This window comes from Buteo buteo, chromosome 8, assembly GCF_964188355.1.
Source record: "Buteo buteo chromosome 8, bButBut1.hap1.1, whole genome shotgun sequence".
In the NCBI taxonomy this organism is placed as follows: Eukaryota; Metazoa; Chordata; class Aves; order Accipitriformes; family Accipitridae; genus Buteo; species Buteo buteo.
Genome location: NC_134178.1, coordinates 2,065,656 through 2,084,379, shown reverse-complemented (window position 1 = coordinate 2,084,379; position 18,724 = coordinate 2,065,656). Strand labels below are relative to the sequence as shown.

General features: G+C 38.9%; 1 protein-coding gene across 2 annotated transcripts in view; it reads right to left on the bottom strand.

Moving 5' to 3' along the window:
* Window positions 1–1,215: 1,215 nt before the first annotated feature.
* MBTPS2 (membrane bound transcription factor peptidase, site 2) overlaps window positions 1,216–18,724 on the bottom strand; it is a 36,927-nt gene continuing 19,418 nt past the window's right edge. The window contains exons 8-12 of one of the 2 annotated variants that reach the window (XR_012651227.1): window positions 16,608–16,702; window positions 14,464–14,659; window positions 14,267–14,331; window positions 8,059–8,134; window positions 6,638–6,701 (exon numbers count right to left, since the gene is read on the bottom strand). Coding sequence is in view for 1 of the 2 variants with exons in the window: in XM_075033450.1 (XP_074889551.1) it covers window positions 6,479–6,701; window positions 8,059–8,134; window positions 14,464–14,659; window positions 16,608–16,702 (590 nt within the window). In the remaining variant the exon portion in view is untranslated. Of the gene's footprint in view, window positions 6,702–8,058; window positions 8,135–14,266; window positions 14,332–14,463; window positions 14,660–16,607; window positions 16,703–18,724 lie in introns of both variants that reach the window. The other variant, XM_075033450.1, reaches the window with a different exon arrangement.

Below are 18,724 nucleotides of genomic sequence, written 5' to 3'. Positions count from 1 at the left end.
CGTTTTCAAAATCAACTGAAAAGCCTCAGGACCCTCCTAGAAGCTTAAAGGCTTCAGAAAAAATATACTGTTGTCTCTACCTATAACACAGGTAAGAAAAAGAGGGGGTAAAAAAAAAAGCCATCTCCTCATGCAAGGATTCAGAAAATTGCATAGTGACCTGTCTGGGAAATCCTACCAACGTGTCCCCTCTGTGCTTTCTGCCCATTTCTCCTGGTAATCTCTTCTCTGGGAACAAAGCCACGACACTTGCTGAAACAGCTCTGCTCGTATAAAGTAACAGCTTGTCCAATAAGCAGCAAAGGACAATTTAGTTCTCGGTACAACCAACCTGGCTAACTCCAGACGAGTTTGCTCGAGAACCTGAGGGATAAGGCTCCCTCCTCAAAGATCACTAACCCACCGGTCAGCCCCCGAGAGCGTCTGGGTACTGGAGCAAACTCGTCCGGGAGGAGCCAGGACGCGAGCCCGGCTCTGGGCTGGCCCGTACAGACAAATGGAAGGTTGCGGTACCGAACATCACCTTAACGTCGTTTGAAGATCTGAGGTTTAAGTTCTTCATGCAGGACCGGCCTTAACGCCCAGAGGTGGTTCCTCTTACCTCGACTACGGCATCCTCCGTCCAACATTTCACCACAACTCAAGCTAAGGGAAGTCCGTAACTGCGTAAGAGAAGAATTAAACGGGAACGAAGCCAAGAGAGGCATTTGCTCCCGTAAGGCAGTCGCTGTGTACCTTGGTGGCATTAAGATGAAGCTAGCTTTGCTCCAGAACAACGTGTAGGTGTCCGCCTGGACGTACTTCTGTGATAACTCAAACTATTACTGTGTAGGCTGGTAAGTAAGGGAAAGTAAAGGGACAGTTAGTATTAATTTTAGGTGGTGGTCAGGTGCTGAAAAGGATAGTGGAACCTCGTGGTACCTTGTCAGTACCCAGAGAGAGAATAAAAATTGCATATAAAGTGTATGAGAATATATGAGAGAATACGGTAATTGCCACAAACAAGGAGTTATGTCGCTCTTACCTTATTTTTAAAAACAGATTTAAGCACATTAACAATCAAACAATGAATTTATTTGCAGGATACATTTATCATACATAGAAAACAATACTTATTGTTTGCTTGATTAAATAGAGAAAAAAAGCAAAACAAAACCACAATACATTATTCAAAGTGTTCCATATATTTGTTAGCTGACATTTTCAAAATGAAGCTTTCTTGTTTTTCTTGTTTTTTTTTTTTTTTTTTTTTAAAAACATGATCATGAACAATGCATAGTGGGAACAAAGGGTCTAGAAATCTAACATTCCACGGCTGTGAGTCAGTGTGAAAAATAAGGCTATGTAGAGGAAAAAAACCCCACAGTGAATTTCAAAACAATACATATTCCATTGACAGGCTTCAGATAAGATCATCTGAGCATATGAAATCTAAAAGCAAAGTTACGTAAGGAAAGGAGGAATTTAAAATATTAATAAACAACTTGGGAAGGAAGAAACTAGACTTCTCCAGTCATGGCTTGGAAATAGCCTCCAAACTTTCAAACTAGTGTCAAGTGAAGGTCAGTTACACTAGGATGCTGCAAAAACCAACCCACGATGAACATCTAGAGGTGAGAAATATCCAAGTCCATTTTACTAAATAAACTACAACTACCCATACCACTTATTTGGCGTGTATTTATCAGTGGAACGACAAAGTAAGTGTTTAAAAAAAAAAGTTTGGTCACCAGTCACTGAATGATTCAGTGAAGGGCTGGAAGACATATCTGCATGCTCTGAAATGTTAATTACAAGTTCTTTTCACGTGCCATGCCAATGTAAATGGAATGAATGGAATTGCAGTGTCATATCCTGCTCTTTGTTCCCGGCCTTTCACACTGGGTCAGCAGTGTGAAGGTTTCATAAAGCTGCCATAAACGGAGGTTCTTCACCGCCCTCCGTCGCTGCCATCTGCTCTTCACATGATCGTGTCGGATGAGTCCCAGGAACACGACTCACAGAGCTGCCGTTTTCTGGCAGTCCCTAGTACAGGCCTTCCCAAATGCTGCATTAATACAGGACATGGACCCCAGATAACTCAGCCACATTAAATAACTACTCTCTATATAGCGTTACATGAAATTCAGGATAAAGAGGGTAGAAAATAACTGCTAATATTGGATCTTACCTGAGTTAGATTCAGCTTCCTTACTCACAAGGTCACAAGAACAAAGCTGAGGCAAGACTGGTTGTGGGAATTGGTCTGAATGCACATTTGTAAAACACACATTTTATACACAACTATTTATTTCTAGAGTTTAACTCGCATCTTTTTAAAACAATTAAATACAGACTAGGCTACATAAACCTTTACAACCCTTCTTCATCTGTCATAAATGATATCCAGATACAAATTCAGACCTTTCGGATAGAAGACATACAGAATTTATTTAAAAAAATATTTGCTAAAAGGTCACCCTTTGCCATTGTTTAAAATGTATAGGAAACTATTGGAAAAACTTGGATTGTTGATGTTCTAAACCGAACAAAAATATATCCTTATTTCAAGAAAACTGAAACACCCTGACTGCTGTGGGAAGGTCTGTCCTGAAAACATTATTTCTTCAGTATACTCTACACAGTCTCACTCATCCCAGTTATCATTCAGAACAGCACAAATAGCAGCATTTAGAGAGTGATGGATTCTTAGACCAACCTCTTTTAGCTGCCCTGAAAAATCTGTTTACAGTGCTTGTAGCTGAGGCATCACAGAAAGCAAGAAACAAGTTTTCAACATCAGCTGAACAAAACTCATGCAGCTGTGGTTGCACTACAGCCATCCCTTGTCTTCTGTTAATAAAGAAGTTAGATCAGTTACAGGAGAAAAACATAGTTGCAATTTTAAAATCCAGAGAAAGCCATGGAATTCATACAAGGAAGGAAAAAGGAAAAAAAAAGCCTACATTGCAGAGTATGGAGGACTGCTGTAAATTATCCCTAAAAAAGCAGCAGTACCGACAGTGGCTGTGTATGTATCTATTACATGTATGTATGCATGTACAGACACCCATATACACAAACGCAGAATCACCATCACCAAAAAAAACCTGTCAATACAGTTGGTCATTTCATTCCAAATAAAAAGGATGAGTTAACAGATTTTCCACTGTGGCTCAAATTTGGGCTGACTAATCTGCAGGTTTGTCTATACTTTTTCTAGTGAAGTCTCTTTCATTTAACTTGTACGGAAGCAAGCTGGTTTTGATTTCTGAGGTTAGCAAAGAGTGTGTAACATCCCACTTGCTAAGAAGTTAGCCATTTTCATGTCACAGCATGCATTATCAGAACATGCTATGGAAGTCTTTGCTGATATAAAAAAAATTCTCATAAAAAAACAAATCAGAACAATGATTATAATTACGTAATTCTTCTGGCAATTTTCAAGTAAAAGCTATGTATAACACATCCCAATGTTAGACATTATTTTTTCCATCTGATACAGATTTAAAATGCATAGTATGTACATAAATAGCAGTATTCATCCAATCTTTAGGAGTGTTCTGTTTTATACTCCAGTCAATATGCCCTATAATTACATTGATGGATTCTGCATTAAAGAATACATTACATTCTGAGGGGCTAATTAGAATGAGAAGTGGAAAGATTTCATTTTAAGGAAAGGCTTCCTTTCAATTTTTACAAAAACAGAAATAGAAGGAACATCACAAATACTCCAGAGTAAAAATCCAACACACAAAAACCATTCTGTGTCCTTCTGTGTTCTCTTACTAAGGAAACAAAAACCCAGCAAAACCCCTCCCAGTAACTATATGCATGGCACTTGCTTATCAGAATGTAATCCATATGATAGGATTATAGGAGAATGAAATGGATCCACTGAACATCTTTTTCTGCAGAGTGGTCCAACTTAACTACTACCTTTGTCCACAGGTAATCTAAGATGTGCTGGGTCACCATTCGTACCTGGTTTGCTTTAAGTCTTGATTCAAAGCACTTGTACATACCTAAATCGACCCTTATTCAGTAGAATGCCAGCACACAGAGAAATGGACCCATGAATTATTTTTAATCACTTCTGTCTCTCCCATATAAGAGAACCAGGGTCTTTACAGTGTACTAGTGTGTCTGTTTTGCTAAAACCATAACCGATGTCTTCTCCACCCTCTTTTTGATTATGAAGTCAAACACAGATTGAAGTTCTACTTAGTATAACTGTGGCTTTCAGTAATTGTGTAAAGCAAAATAAACTGGATTTAGTTTCCTTTGATAAAACAAGATGTTTTAGTAGCACATTAACTAACGAGGAACAACCTGCCAGCCTCATTACAGCAGATGTAATTTTTGTATGCTAATTCAGAAACTTTGTTTTTTTGAATCTCTTGCCTGCATCTCCAGGAGGGGTACGTACTATGCTGAAAGATTGTCCTAAGCAGTTGTAGTCAACATGAATATCTAAAGTCTCAAACTTGAAATGTTTTTCACAGAATATTTTTGAAATCACCATAGTTTTGTGAATTGTTGTTGTTGCTTTAGATAGTCAGACAGGATCTGTGCTGACATGCCTGGGTCAAAATGATGGAAAATGAGAGGCACGGGCCTGCCACTCCACAGAGGTGAGCTTCAAGAGACCCACCCAGCTCATGACAGCACTGGAGAGGTAAGTAAACTAACACAACAACAAATAAACAGACGTGCTTTCTCATCACTGCTTGCATCACCTTAAGAAAAGAACACATCGTCAGTAAGCGTGAAGGCTACTGTACAAAAATACAGTAACACATCAGTGGGCGAATGCAAACACCATCGCTACGAATCCATGCAGTAGCACCAGGAGTTGGGCTCAACCCCAGTTTTAAAATTACCCAGGCTTTTACTGCTAGAGCCAAGAGAATCTCTGTTGGCTGGTCACGAATGCTTCAGTACTCCCTGCAGGCCAGCATCCGTGAGCTCAGCTTCCACTTCAGTTCTGGGTGGAAAGGGCATTTCTGCAGAGGAACTCAGAGCTGCAGCAGCTCTGTACGAGCTGTACAAGCACCGTACCAGCCAGAAGTTGCAGGGTGTTTTTCAAAATTTTCCTATATCAAATATTTAGGCTCCCAAACTGGAGCTTTTTTTTTTTTTTTTAAATATCAGCCTGTATTGAGGCAAGGCTCTGACTGAACCCCATTTATATAAACACAGCAATATATCACCGGAGGACATGACAGTCCATATATAATCCCATTAGGTACAAAATATTACAGACTTAAAGAGCTTCAAAGTGTGTCAGACACACTTCAGTCAGCAAAACACTGACTGTTCTTCCACTGTTCATTTAAGAACAAGGATATGGTCTGTGTTCCCCTCAGAAAACAAAGCCAAACATTTAAATAGTTCAATTCACAACCACGTTCTTCCTCTAAACAATTCTGATCCAAGACCAGCTTCAGCTAAACATCTTCCTTAGCTATCTTTGAGCAGAATGAATCCTAGCAAAGGAAAACAACCCTTTGAAAGACAGAAAACCATCAGTGAGTTACTGTACACATTAATGCGTAGCATTGGAAAATAGACACCATAAAAACAACAGGTTTCACTTTTAACTGTAAACAGGTATAATACAGTATTCTTTTCTGAGTAAAACAACACAAACATTACTTATCACTTAGGAATAACTGGGCACAGCATACTTCAGCACTCAGAAACTAAGTTTCAGTTATCTCGTAGCTATTGCTGACAAATATTGCCTTTAAAAAAATCTTCAGCTGCGTATGGTAATATACAACTGAATGTGTAAGAAACACAGACATGTGGGCTTTGTTATCCTCCCACACGCCTCATCTCACCAGACATTGGCACTTCTCATCTACGTCCTGAGGACAACATGCTTTCAGTCATTTCGGCCAGCTGAAAAGGAAAGATACTAACCCATATGGCCTCTCTCTGCTCATTAACACATGGTAAGCATTTACTTAGCTTTTCACCATTTTGAGATCAGATGTTAGGGCTTCTTAAGAGTCCAGTTTGGTAGAATACCAGATTAAAAAAAAAAACAAAACAAGACACTCAAGACTATGCTGACTGAGAAACGATCAGAACCCACACATATTTTCTGACAATTATTCAAATTATAAAATAAACCCCAAGTGTTATTTTCTCCCCCTTTACAACTGTTTGAGGCCAAATAATTCCCTTATGTTGAGAGCCAAATTAATGAAGTCTTAGGCTTTTTACTGTGAAACTTTACAATGCAGTTTCTCCAAAATTAGTACAGTGCTTAAAGAGTATATAAAAAGGTTCCTACTTCAATTAGATTTCCCATGACCACAGGCACAATGTTGTACAGATTTAAAATTGAAACAGCAGCCACCAGTGATTTTTCTTTCAGTGTCATTTTAAGGGAATTATTTCAATCTCAGTACTGGACAAGTTTTAAAAGGCAATGGATTCGTTCCTTCTGTGTACTCTGAGAACTGATGGAATTGTATCCAATGTTCTATCGTGCTGTCACCATCCAAAGTCCCAGTGCAACATTGGCAGCCAAAAGTGCACTACCAGCAAGCAAAATTAAAAAGCCAACAAGCTCTCTGTTTTGTTTTTCTACAATCAGGGAGCTCAGAGTGGCTTCCAGGAATGAATTTAATATCCACTGACCATCCAAAGCAAAGCAGGGCACAGCATTGATAACTGCCAGTGCTCCTGACAGTGAAATTAGGTACCTGGTTGACATTAGTTAAGGTTCGTGAATAATATCCAAGAAAATGTAAAAAAATATTTAAAACAAAACATATTTTTTATTTCTAGTATGCAGAGACAAATATATGAGGGTTATTTTTTTTAGCTGCCATTCTGTTTCACAGAAATTATAGGAGTACAATGATTTTTACACCATAATACACCAGCTCAAGAGAACTGCCTGTACAGATTCATTTGCTTTTAAGCACTAGGTTTGGATCCTTAAACAACCTGCACTCTTCACAACTCAGATGAAAGAAGGAGACAGCAAAATCGTCCTTAAAACTGCCCATCTTCCTCCCTTGCTTTGTGTGGTTTTGTAGGAAGATTATAGCTCTGACACCATGCCTGAAGTAAGAAGGTATTCTAGACCTATGACCTAAGTATGAAATAACAATTAGGAATATTTTCCAAAACACTCCCTTGCTGGAGTAAGTAAATGGCTAGAATATAATAGGAAATCTGGCTTCTCTCTCCTACGTACCTGTTAGCCAGAAAAGTTGAGTGGATTTCTGTACATGCATGTGCATGTGAGAATGAGGCAAGGGTAGATCATTTTTATTGTTGGTAAAGGCTTGCTAACTGTAATGCCTACCTCCATCCTATAATGGCCGGACAAGAAGGCATATGACTCAGAAAGCAGCTGGGTCAGTGTGAACCTTGGTGTGTTCCCAGAAAAGGGGAGCTTATGTAGCGTCTTTACTCTAGTTTTATGGGCTACACTGAACTACACTGTTTGTTCTATAGCCACGCATAAACGTTTCAGTTTCTAAGGCTAAGCGTTCTTAGATTAGCCATATTCAAACCTACTAACCTTTATGTATGTGTATATGTATCATCTCATTCATTAATAAGCATGTTTTAACTGAATTAACATCCTGCTTTTTGAATAGGCTGTTTTCTTTTCTGTTGAAGGTGGGGGGGGGGGGGGGGGGGGGGGAAGAACCATACCCTGTTATTTAGTTCAGTATAATGACTCAAAAATGATAAAACTGACATACCAAAGCTAGCAATAACATCTCATTTGTCCTGCTGTAAATTCGGGATTACTTTGACTTTCTCATTGGAGCTGTTGAGACTCACCCTCAAGAAAGAGTTAAAAAAAGCACTGACCAAAACCATCTTGCTAAGCACAAGAGAAACTGCGCTTTGAGCTTGGCACATGGACAATAATCAATGCAGAGATAGGATAAAGATGTCAAAACTCTACAGAAATATTTCAGAGCATCCTGTCTAAAATGATATCCAACTGAAATTTTGCTGGGTCACCAAATTCTAAACAGTTCCCTTCTTGCCTTAAAAGCAAACAAAAAAAACCCCCAAACATACTTCAAAGGATACTTGCAAAATGTCTCTATCACCACAGGCAGATCGATGCTTAGAAAGTTTTGTCGTGGTACAAAACTGCTGAGACTTACTGAAATGAAAATAAAAAGAGACACAAAACATGAACACTCATTCCAGGATTATAACATTATGAATTTTAGATTGTAATTTTGCAGAAAAATCAGATCTGAAATGACATTTCTTCAAGGATGAATAACCAATCTAAATATGGTTTTGCTTCGTTTTTCTTTTTAAAAGAATGCAGCTGTTAAGTCTTTCTTAAACATTATCACTGTCATAGTAAAGTCACTCCACAAAATACAATTAGCATGATTTCAGCAAAACGAGATCTAAGATACGTATTTTCAGAGGCAACTGGACATCTGTAGTCATAAAGACCACATTATGTAATTTAAGTCCTTTTCAAAGCAAAACATATAAAAAGAGATTATAGTTACCAGACTTTTTCAACATATGCAGTCCACATGTATACATTCATACTGTGGGTGCACACAGGCACTTTCTCTGAAGGCCAGAAAACTCTTCTCTTGCAGTACCTGCAGAAGATCCCCCCGACCTGAGGCTGAGCTCCTGGTGTATAGGAGCGGGGCAGACAGTGACCAGAGTTCTGGAGTCACTCTGAGAAAGCAGAGGCTAGGAGATGATGCACAGCTGCATTACACATCTCAACACCAGTTAGCCAGTACCTAGGTAGCTTCTTTTTCTGTCTTCAGATGACACCGCAAGTGACTCCAAGAGGCAACCTAGTGCAGCTTAAAAACCTGGGAGGTGGGACTCTGCATCCTTCCTATAAACAGTGGCTGGAAAATTGCAGCGTCAAGCACCACATGACCTTGAAACACTTCTTTAGTACTGTAACTTCTTTGAAGGTGCACGTGAAGCTGCAGCTGACTGCATGTCAAACGTTTATGCGAGACTCCTCAAGGAAAACTGAGGTAGCTGGAGACCTCGCAGAGTGCACGCTGTTAGCACAGAGATGCTCCACCTGGGTTGTCTCATCAAAAGTCAGTAACCAGCAGTCTCCGTCTGCCAGCCTGAGGGACCTTTTGAAAGCCTTAGCTCTGTGACAGCTGGAAGAAAGTCACCTTTCCTACTAGAAGGCTCCATTCACAGCATAGCAGAGTCTTAAGCCCAGAAGGAAGAGGTTTAGGTAAATTAAGGCAGAATTAGAAAATCACCTTAAGAATGAGCTTGCAGAGTACCAACAACGGTCACTCTGTCCTTTAAGAACAACTTTGGACACGAGTTGAGGTCAGCCACAACGGCCTGAGTTTTCCCTACCACCATGGGAAAAAGTCATTGCCATAAGAAATGCCATCTCCACAGAGGTATGTGAAAGCAAGAATTCAAATCCCACTCAATACAAACATCCCTTGGGAAAGGAACAATTTAACCCACCCTTTGAGAAATTTTAAAACCATAGGCCAAGAGAATGCTGGGAGCCTCACAGCACTAGTATGTAACATAGCAAAAGCGCTGCTAAGTATATCTTAGTTAAGAGCAAGATCAGATTTCTTCAGGTTCAATAAACAATTCAAGGACCTGGAACAAAGGTGAGGGGAAAGTAGTTCCAAAGGCACATGAGGCAGAGAACTGGTCCACTCGGTCACATAAATACATTTTCTCCTGTAAATAGAGGCCCTTCTGATGAGTCAGAAGTGCTAATTAGTCCAACCAGCAAGCATACCATGGGATGGAGAGATTTGGATAGCAAGGAGTCCCGAAAAAAGAACGGGTTTGGTGTGGCAACAAGCAGAGAACTTTCCAATACCAAAGCTGCTGCAGCTGTGCCAAGGCAGCTTGAAAATCACGTTCTCCTTTACCTTAGCTTAAGAAAGACCTTTGATTTAGGAGAACTGAAAGAAAATAAGTAAGTCTGTTGGACTACAGAGTGAAGAAAAAACAGATGGAAATCCTGGACACCACCCAGCTCAGAAAGTCAGAAACATCCAAGTCAAGTGATATCCAAAGCAAACAACTCGTCAAGCTGAAGGCTGGTATCAGAACATCTGATCAGACCTCTTGTTCATGAGCCAAAATAGCAAAATGGCTGAGGCAGACAGTGTATTCAAAAAGGTTTCAAAAGACACACACTGCAATGTACTGTAATTTCAAAGCTTGACTGCCTCTTGACAAACACCTAATGGCCACTAACAAGTCACCATCCTGAACCTGAAGTTGTGCCTACATTGAGAACGGATCACTAATCTCCCTCCCTCTTTGTTACAACAAACTGTCATCCCTGACAGCCACTAGACACGGATTTAAACTCCAAACCTTGCAGCTGAAGCAATCTCCAAAACACAAAGAAACTCCTCAGGAAGTTGCTGGACTGAGCTCTAGACACTGTAATATGAGGCAGTGACTTTAGTGGCTGTAATGGATCAAACCTAATGGCAGCAGGCAGATCTGTCCTTCAAGGAATAACAAAAGAATTACAGAAATTATGTTCTCCAGGCTTGTCTTCAAAAGACATTGCTGGGAAGAGGTGAACAGCAATGAGGCTGGGTGAGAGAAAACAGTCATTGTTTTCCCACTCTAATTAAACAATTCTTTGACCTGGAATTAACATTTCTTTTGTTGGCTAATGCTAGATGGTGTTGGCAAATATTGAGAAGAATGCACAACGGACACAATTTTAATTAGAAGTGATTTGGAGACTAGGTTGACCAAAGAGCTTTTCAAAACCTCTTCATGGGGGAAAGGGCATGTATGCTATGGAGGAGAGGGACAGTACAGCATTAGACATTTCTGTGTGGTCTCCAGAAGAACTATACATGTAACCCTTTCAGTATGGGTTGAAAGCAAAGAAGGATCATCCTCAGCAGTAATGCAGAAACAAGCATGGAAATACTGAGAAACCAGACTGTACTAGATAGACCTTCATCAGGTATTATGGCTGTTGTTGCCCAAAAAACTGCCACAAAGCTAGGTAGTGGCTTTTTTTTAGAAAACGTGGATACAGAAGAAGTATAAGACTGGTCCAGTTGGGGAAATTATCTTCTAGGTAAGTGTTGTGGAAGGTGGCAGAGCTGAGCTACATGAGCGTGCAGACCACACCTGAATGAGACATAAACAGCACGTGGCAATAATGGGACAAGATCGTGAGGCTATAATAGCATGGTAATGTATATAAATTAGAGGTCATTATTATGTCTTGGAGGGTTTTAAGGACTTTGTTTAGCTGCTTAAAAGTAGTTGTTCATGATAAAGCAGAACTCTGTAGCTTGCTTAATGCTTTTGCTTAACGTTGGCCTATCCTCTGACTGGGGGAATAAGATCTGGAGCCAGTTTGAGCCAGGAAAAGGAGATGTATTAACCACTAGCATAAAAACAGGAAAGAGAAAAAGCCCGCCTAGGGATGGGAAAAAGGACCCGATGAGAGAGAGGACGACCCCAGACCCAAATATTACTGTTGGACCAGACTATGGTGTGAGGGGCAGGAACTTAGACTGCAAGGGTATAATTGCCCAGGGAGTTCAGTGTTTGGGGTCCCTCTCCGGAGGCACCCAGCTCAGGCTGTCTGAATCTGTGCACCAGAGGTAGGACGAGTGTGTGTGTGGGCAGCAGCTTCTCCCTTAACAGTAAGTTTCCATCTTCTTTTCGTGAAGGAAATCTTGCAGTTTTTGATCCCTGATGGGCGATGCAGATACAGTAACATTCAGGGCTACGATATTCCTTCAAGCAGTGTGAATTCCAAATGCAAACGTTAGTCACCAGATTCTTCCCAACCAACGAGGGCCAGAGAAGGAAGCCAAGATTTTGCAATACCAGAAGTGCCATGAAGGAATAAAAAGAAACACTGCAAAGTTGCATGGCAGTAATGACAGGGCCCTCCCTTTCAACCTTACATTACAATCTGTCCAACATAGGGAGAGCCTCTAGAGCATAACTGGCCTGTAATAAGAAAAGTCTAAAAGTCTTGAGTAATACCATATGAATTAAACCCACAGTATGAATTTATATTGAATTACATTAGATATTTTTTACAGAGAGAATGCTAATTAAAAGGATTAAGCAATGTGTCCATCCTAAACAACATGCATTCCTAATCATTCCTTCTGGTTTAGTTTTGGCCAAATCTCCAGCACTGTAAGTTCATTTAGGATTATGATTCTTTAAATTTTCTTTTTTTTTATACTGAAAACAAGAACTATATATAGCATCCATATCAGCAAAAAATATTTTTGCTAGGATATTTTACTTTAAGGAAACAGAAACATTTTATAGAAGTAAGCTGTATAGCCTATTTCTTTGTAAATAGCTAATATGGATATAAATTTTTAAAAGTATTGTATCTGGAAGTTAGCTTCAAATAAAACTGTGAAATAATTACTGCTTCTCCATAAATCAGGACTATCATGACAACAATATAAGCCTAAGTAGAAAATAATACATGCATAATCTTAGAATGTTTTTCAAACATTACTTTAGTGACATTTCTAGGGAAAGTAAAGTCATAGTACACACTAGTGCAACTAGTGCAATTAACTGTGTGTTAAATGTAGCACCACTCTAAAAAAGTAATGTTTCCTGCAGGCAGAAAGATCACACTAAAGACTAAGACATTTCACTAAAACATATTCCTATTTCAAAATTCACACAGTAGAGGAAGAAACTATTTTCCTTTCTTAACTGTAAAAAAATGGTTACCACACTCAGGGGAAAAAAAAAATCAAACCTGTTGGCCCCAAGCCAGTATTGAACAGTGCAAAGTTAAGTCTGAAATATTCAGAAGTTGTTTCACAGGAATGCATGGAAGTCTACGATAGTACAGTAGACTACCTGCTGCCCAAGCCAGGATCCTGTAATTTTAGCTCTGGTGTTTCTCCAAGGGGAACATAGAGCATAGATTGCATGTGCAGCAAAGTTCGTAATAAAGTCAAGCTTTTAGCTTTCAAATGAACACATTCAATGTGCAATTCCCAGGGTACAGTAAATCACTTTAGAATTATATTCCTGTAAATACACTGTAAATTGTATTTTCACACAGGAACTTCTTAAAGTAGAACTACCTCTTTAGATGCAGTAACATTCTTTTCTGACTTCTGAAAGACTGACAGGTTTGATTATTTTGCAGAATTACTGTTCAATAGGAAACACTGACTGAAACTCCATTGCTCCAACATATTGGAAAAGAAAACAATATCAAGCGTTCTAGAGTACCTACAGTTTGCATTGTTAGTGACCAAGAAAGGGAACTTAATTATCAAACTCTAGTCTTAAAATTTGCTGCTGCATTTGGAATAGATGTCATCAAATATAGAACTGTGTGTTGCTATCACACAGGTAAACAATGTTTTCCTCCTAAATGGCCAGAGGGCAGAAATAACAAGTGAAGAGATCATATTTTGGGCTTAAATGAGGGTATATTGTAAACAAGTAGAAATAAATAATTTGTCACACAGTATCAAAACATGAGCAGCACAGAAAGATAAAGACTGACAGATTAACTAAAAATATGTTTATGCAGGAATGCTAATCTATTTACACTACCAGATTTCATCACTGTTTCTAAAGGTCTTTTGTACTTTTCTGAATAAGCACGGAAATTAGGTACAATGCCTTGCTAAGGAGGCAGTTCAAGATGTCTGAAGTAAAATCTCCCCCTGCAAAGTACAGCTGTCTGTGAGGAACAGGCAGGTTCCTCACAGGAAGGGACAGTAGTTTAACACTTCATCCTTTTTTAAGCCCATCTGAAGCTAATTTTCACCATGCTGCTCAAGCTACTAAGTAGGGATGTTGGTGAGTTTGTTCATTCTTTCCAGACCTGCTCCAAAAGCAGAATTACTTTTTACTTGCATACCTGGCTCAAGGATCTAAGCTTGCCTAAAGAAGAGTCATAACACATTTCAAAGTAAGGAACTAAACTGTTATATATTATTTAATTTAGGGCACTCAAGTAAATAAAAAAATAATCAGGAAAAAACTATGTTGTGATTGTACTTGTGGCTCAGTAGTCATGGGAATCTGTCACAGATACTTGGATATTAGGTGTGATTCAGTCATGCTAAAATTCCAGGCAAGGTGTTAGAGCAAGATGCCCTAGAAATTTTACACAAGCATTTTGAGAAGTTCGTGTGTTAGGAAAATGCAGGCACCTGGTTCCCATGACTAACCTGAGTGAGATCTATTATAGAAATAGCCCTTTCATACTTTTCTGAAAAAACAACCATCTCGTATCACATATGGTTTCTATTACCTTCGTAACCCATTGCACTGTGCACATTTCATTTTAGGCCTGAGTAGTCCATGTCTCTCCACTGGCTGTAACAAGAAATGGATTCTGCATTAAACAAGTTAACTGACAAGTGCTCCAAGACCTTGTTCAAGCAGCCAGGCAAAGTAAACCGTATTAGAAATCTTTTTTGTTAAACTGTTTTAATAAATAATACCAACCTGTGTACTGAAGATGCATGGGGTGTCCTACATACAGCATGTCAATATGGGGTGGATGTTTTACTCTGATTAGCCTTGTTTGGTTCTCTAAAGAAGGAGTCACACAAAAGCTTGAAACAAAGTCTTTCTGGCAGTCCATGTTGGTTCGACAAACTTTGCTGGCCTCAATAACTTTTCGTGCTGGCAGACAGGCATACTGCAAAGAGCATTTAAAATGATTATCAAATTTAAAGGTATTTTCCAACAGATCAGAATAAAAGGTACTACATATTCCTTTTTAAAGCAAAAGAAGTGACTCACTGATATACTACCAGCCCAAGAAGAGCTGAAATCTGTTTTTTTGGGTTGTTTTGTCAAATCCTGCAGAACCTCTACCTGATACATATTCAACCTGTCATTCCATTTTTGGTGGAATGTGGAAGAGAGGGTGTGCACATGTACCAAAATAAAAACTAACTATTTAAAAAGGTACACACATGCACAACAAAAAAATCAAGACATCTTAACATAAGTCAGCAGTTTCTAGTGAAAAGAGCCTGCATCAACATAGTAGTGACTTACCTCTGTAAGGAGTTTTAGTATTCATTCATCTAAAACCTCATTTGGCTGAACAAAACCTTATGCTCAGCAAATAAACCAACAAACCTACCGGCTGTGTGGTAGCTAAAGAAACCACTCTCAACTAAGACGAACACAGGACTTAATGCAGTGCTGTGTCCCAAGTCCTACTTATAACACTCTTTCACTCTGCAGTCTGAAAGACCAGATCTTTCTTGCTCCCCATACGCCAAAGAGTACAACAGAAAGGAACAGGAAACTGTTTTTCACCCTCATGTCTCTCGCAAAAGCTCAGTGATAATTTTCCTTTTATTCTTAAACACAAGTAAGGAAAGTTCTTCATCTACTGTTTGCCTTAGGCAAAAAAAAAAAAAGAAAGATTTCTTGCTTCTTACCCTGATAGTTACACTCCCCATAGATGCATGAATGTCAGACACTCTCCACTAACCTCAACACAAGCTCTTTCTATTCTAATGAAGGAGAGAGGGCACATTTTCAAATACTGCTGCAAAGCACTGCAAAAACTATTTAAAATAATTGTTCAAATCTCACAGTCAGTCTAAGGACACTTGAAGGTCACAGGCTCCTGGATGCTTTTATTTCTCTTGTGTTCCTAAGTAGCAGCTATGAACATAAGAATGTCAAAGCTCAGTGGGACAGTGATTTATCAAATCTTGCTGAACTCCAGGATGTTACCAGCCACTGTCACATTTCAAATGAACTGCTGGTCTGTGCTCAATTCTCAATGGTTAAATATCACAAAAACACCTGGAAGTGGGAAGTTTACCATCATAGAAACTATAAATATAGCAGATGTAGGAACAGACTTATTTCCATTTCTTTGGGTATTTATCACTAGAGGTCAAAACAATAACAAACTGGTATGGGTAGAAAAGTTTACAGAGTCTGTACTTGTGCTCTTTTTCTTGTAAAGAGAACTGTCAGAAATATACATCATTGTCAATAAGGATCAGGTACTTTAACAAACATTGCTGTACTTTGAAGAGAGTAAGTCAAAATCCTACTGAGAAAGGTTGTTTCCATGTTACAAGAAAATCAACATGGTGAAAAAGAATCAAATGGAGGCCCTGATTTTGAGAAACTGGGCAATCTCTAGGACCTTCTCTTGCATGTTTTTAGTTTAACCTACCAAGCAGCACTGCTGGCTTCAGACAAAATAACTGAACAGATAGTCCAGGGCTTGGCTTTGCCTGTAGTGCTCAGTACCTTTAAAGGCTGAAGCACCAAAATAAGGAATTTCACCTTATTCTCAAAAATTGTTTCTTCTCACCAGTATTCTCATCCACTGATGAAAATGGGGGAGGTGTGCTTCTGCCTAAAGGAACGAGGGGTATAAGATCTTTTCTGGTTCTTCCAGAGACTGATTGATCATGGGAAAAGTCATGGCTAATGCTTTGGGGTTTTAAGCTGTAAATGGGGAGAATAACGTAACACATATACCTTTATTACAAACTGCAGGTATTCTTAAGCACTTGAGTCCGCTGCATAAATGTTGGTAAATATTACTAATTTAATTTAAATAATTTCAGATTTACCAAACAGAATTAGCAGTTTAAGTAACTTACCAGGTGGCTGTCCAAGTTATTGCTATATGAAAAGCAAATGTCTGTGAGGCTGTTGTTACTACAACATTCAACTGTGCCATCGAGTCTCCTGTAGACTAAAGAACATAGGCATAGAGCAAATGATCAATATTACAGTACCTTCCTGAAAAGAAATCAGTCTCTGAATAAAGTAAGACAATCATTCTGTAGCCTTCAAGAATTATAGTAATTCACAGAGCCTAGCTGTGCTTCAGTCACAATTAAAAATAAGCTTCACCACTTTAACAGTGTCACCTGATTTCAATCATGTCACACTGATTTTTTTCATCTCAGTAAGTCTCCTTGAGATACTGGGGATCTACCACTGCCATGTTCTGAGCATTATGAGTTACAAAATACTTTTATCTGTTGCCCCCAATTTGCATTAAGGTTTGGCATAGAAATTTATTACCTGCTACTGTACTGATTTCACTGGCTGGCTCTGGAAATGACAAAGACTCAAAAAGTCCTCTTTAAAATGTGAAAGCCTTTACAAGATTCAAGATTTGAAAGGTTTCGAAGCCTTGAAGGCTGCAGCAGTGAATAAATTATGTTTTAAACCGCGATTTAAATAGTCTGGTACAGAATCTTTGTATGAGTGTTCTTTAAATGAATTCAATCTAACTTACTCTACAACAACAGCTTTTAAAGAAAACCCACAGAAGAATAGTAACTGTAAGAATCTGTGACACAGCAACACAGCAGTACCTTCCTTAGGTAGATCAAGCCTGCCATACTGGTTGCTGATTTATCACTGCATAACCTGCAGTCCACTAACATGGAGCTTTATGCCTGGGGCTTACAGGTGCAAGCACTGTACCGTACAATCCTTTTTTCAAGTACCTGAGGCTAACGAACCACATATATTTTTGAATAGTGAATGACCATGAAATTAGTTTCCTTATAAACTACACTGAAAACACTTTTTTTTTCTTTCTTAATTTCAAGAAGGTCCTTGGGGCATTGTTTTCTGTCTAGCTTCATACTCAGATAGTTTACTCTCCATTCGTTTTATGGTCAAGTAGATAGGGTCCATTTGCTTGATACATTTTTATTGATATCTGTATTTATGTCAAGTTGTGAACTGTCAAAATTTTGACAAATAACAACTGCGAGTGACCGAACAGAGTTCATTTAATTTCAGCGGAATATTTCTCACTGCTGGAGGCTTATGGCTATGAAAATGCAGACAGACTGGTCTGATTAGAATGCAGCAGTGGGACAATGGGCTGCTAACACAATACAGCAACCAAGCTTGGAAGCAATATTGAGTCTCTAGTATTAAGTCTCTAGTATTTCAATCTAAATAGGACTGGTCCAGTTGCAGAATATGCAGTTTTATTATCCATGACTCTGAAACTGCATTTCAGAAATCAGCAGAAGCTGAGCATATACACCTAGAGCATCTAAGAATTGGTTCTTACTTGCCATCCCTGCCCAGCTGAAAGCATGTGCCAAAGTTGCCCTCCTCTTCAGAGGGATAGTCCAAACTGTTAGGTCTCTAAAAGCAGGATCTTACCCATACTCCACTAGTTTCCAGTTTAAATATTTATCTTAGTTCCAGCTGTAAGATTACTTTCCTTACACATTAAAAAAAAAATAAAATTACCTTTTCAGTCTCACAAGAGAACTATAATGCATCATAAAACACGGGTAGTCGAGCTGGCTGACCTCCTGTTTACTTCCAGTATGATGGAAAAATGCAGTGACAATTTTAAAGCTCTGAATAGCATCATACAGGTTTTGCTCAGCAGCAGTCCCTTACCTTTGGAATTCAGTCTCCATGGATGCTTGCATGAAACAAACTCTAGAGAGCTTTAGGGCATGTCACAAGACATTCAGCCAATTTAACTTGACTGTTCTTTTTTGTTCTACTTAATTTTTGTTTATTGTTCTAGTTTAGTTGACTTTTTTTTTTTCCTTTCTCAGGGGTAAGCTGCTACAGCAACAAGCGCTCTAATGTATAAATGAAAACAGAAGGAAATAGACTGAGTTGTAGAAGCAATATGTGCAATCCAGACAAAACTGAGTTTATGGGCAATGACATTGTGTGGTTGAAGAAGCAAATGAAACATAAAACCCGTACAGTGAGACACATC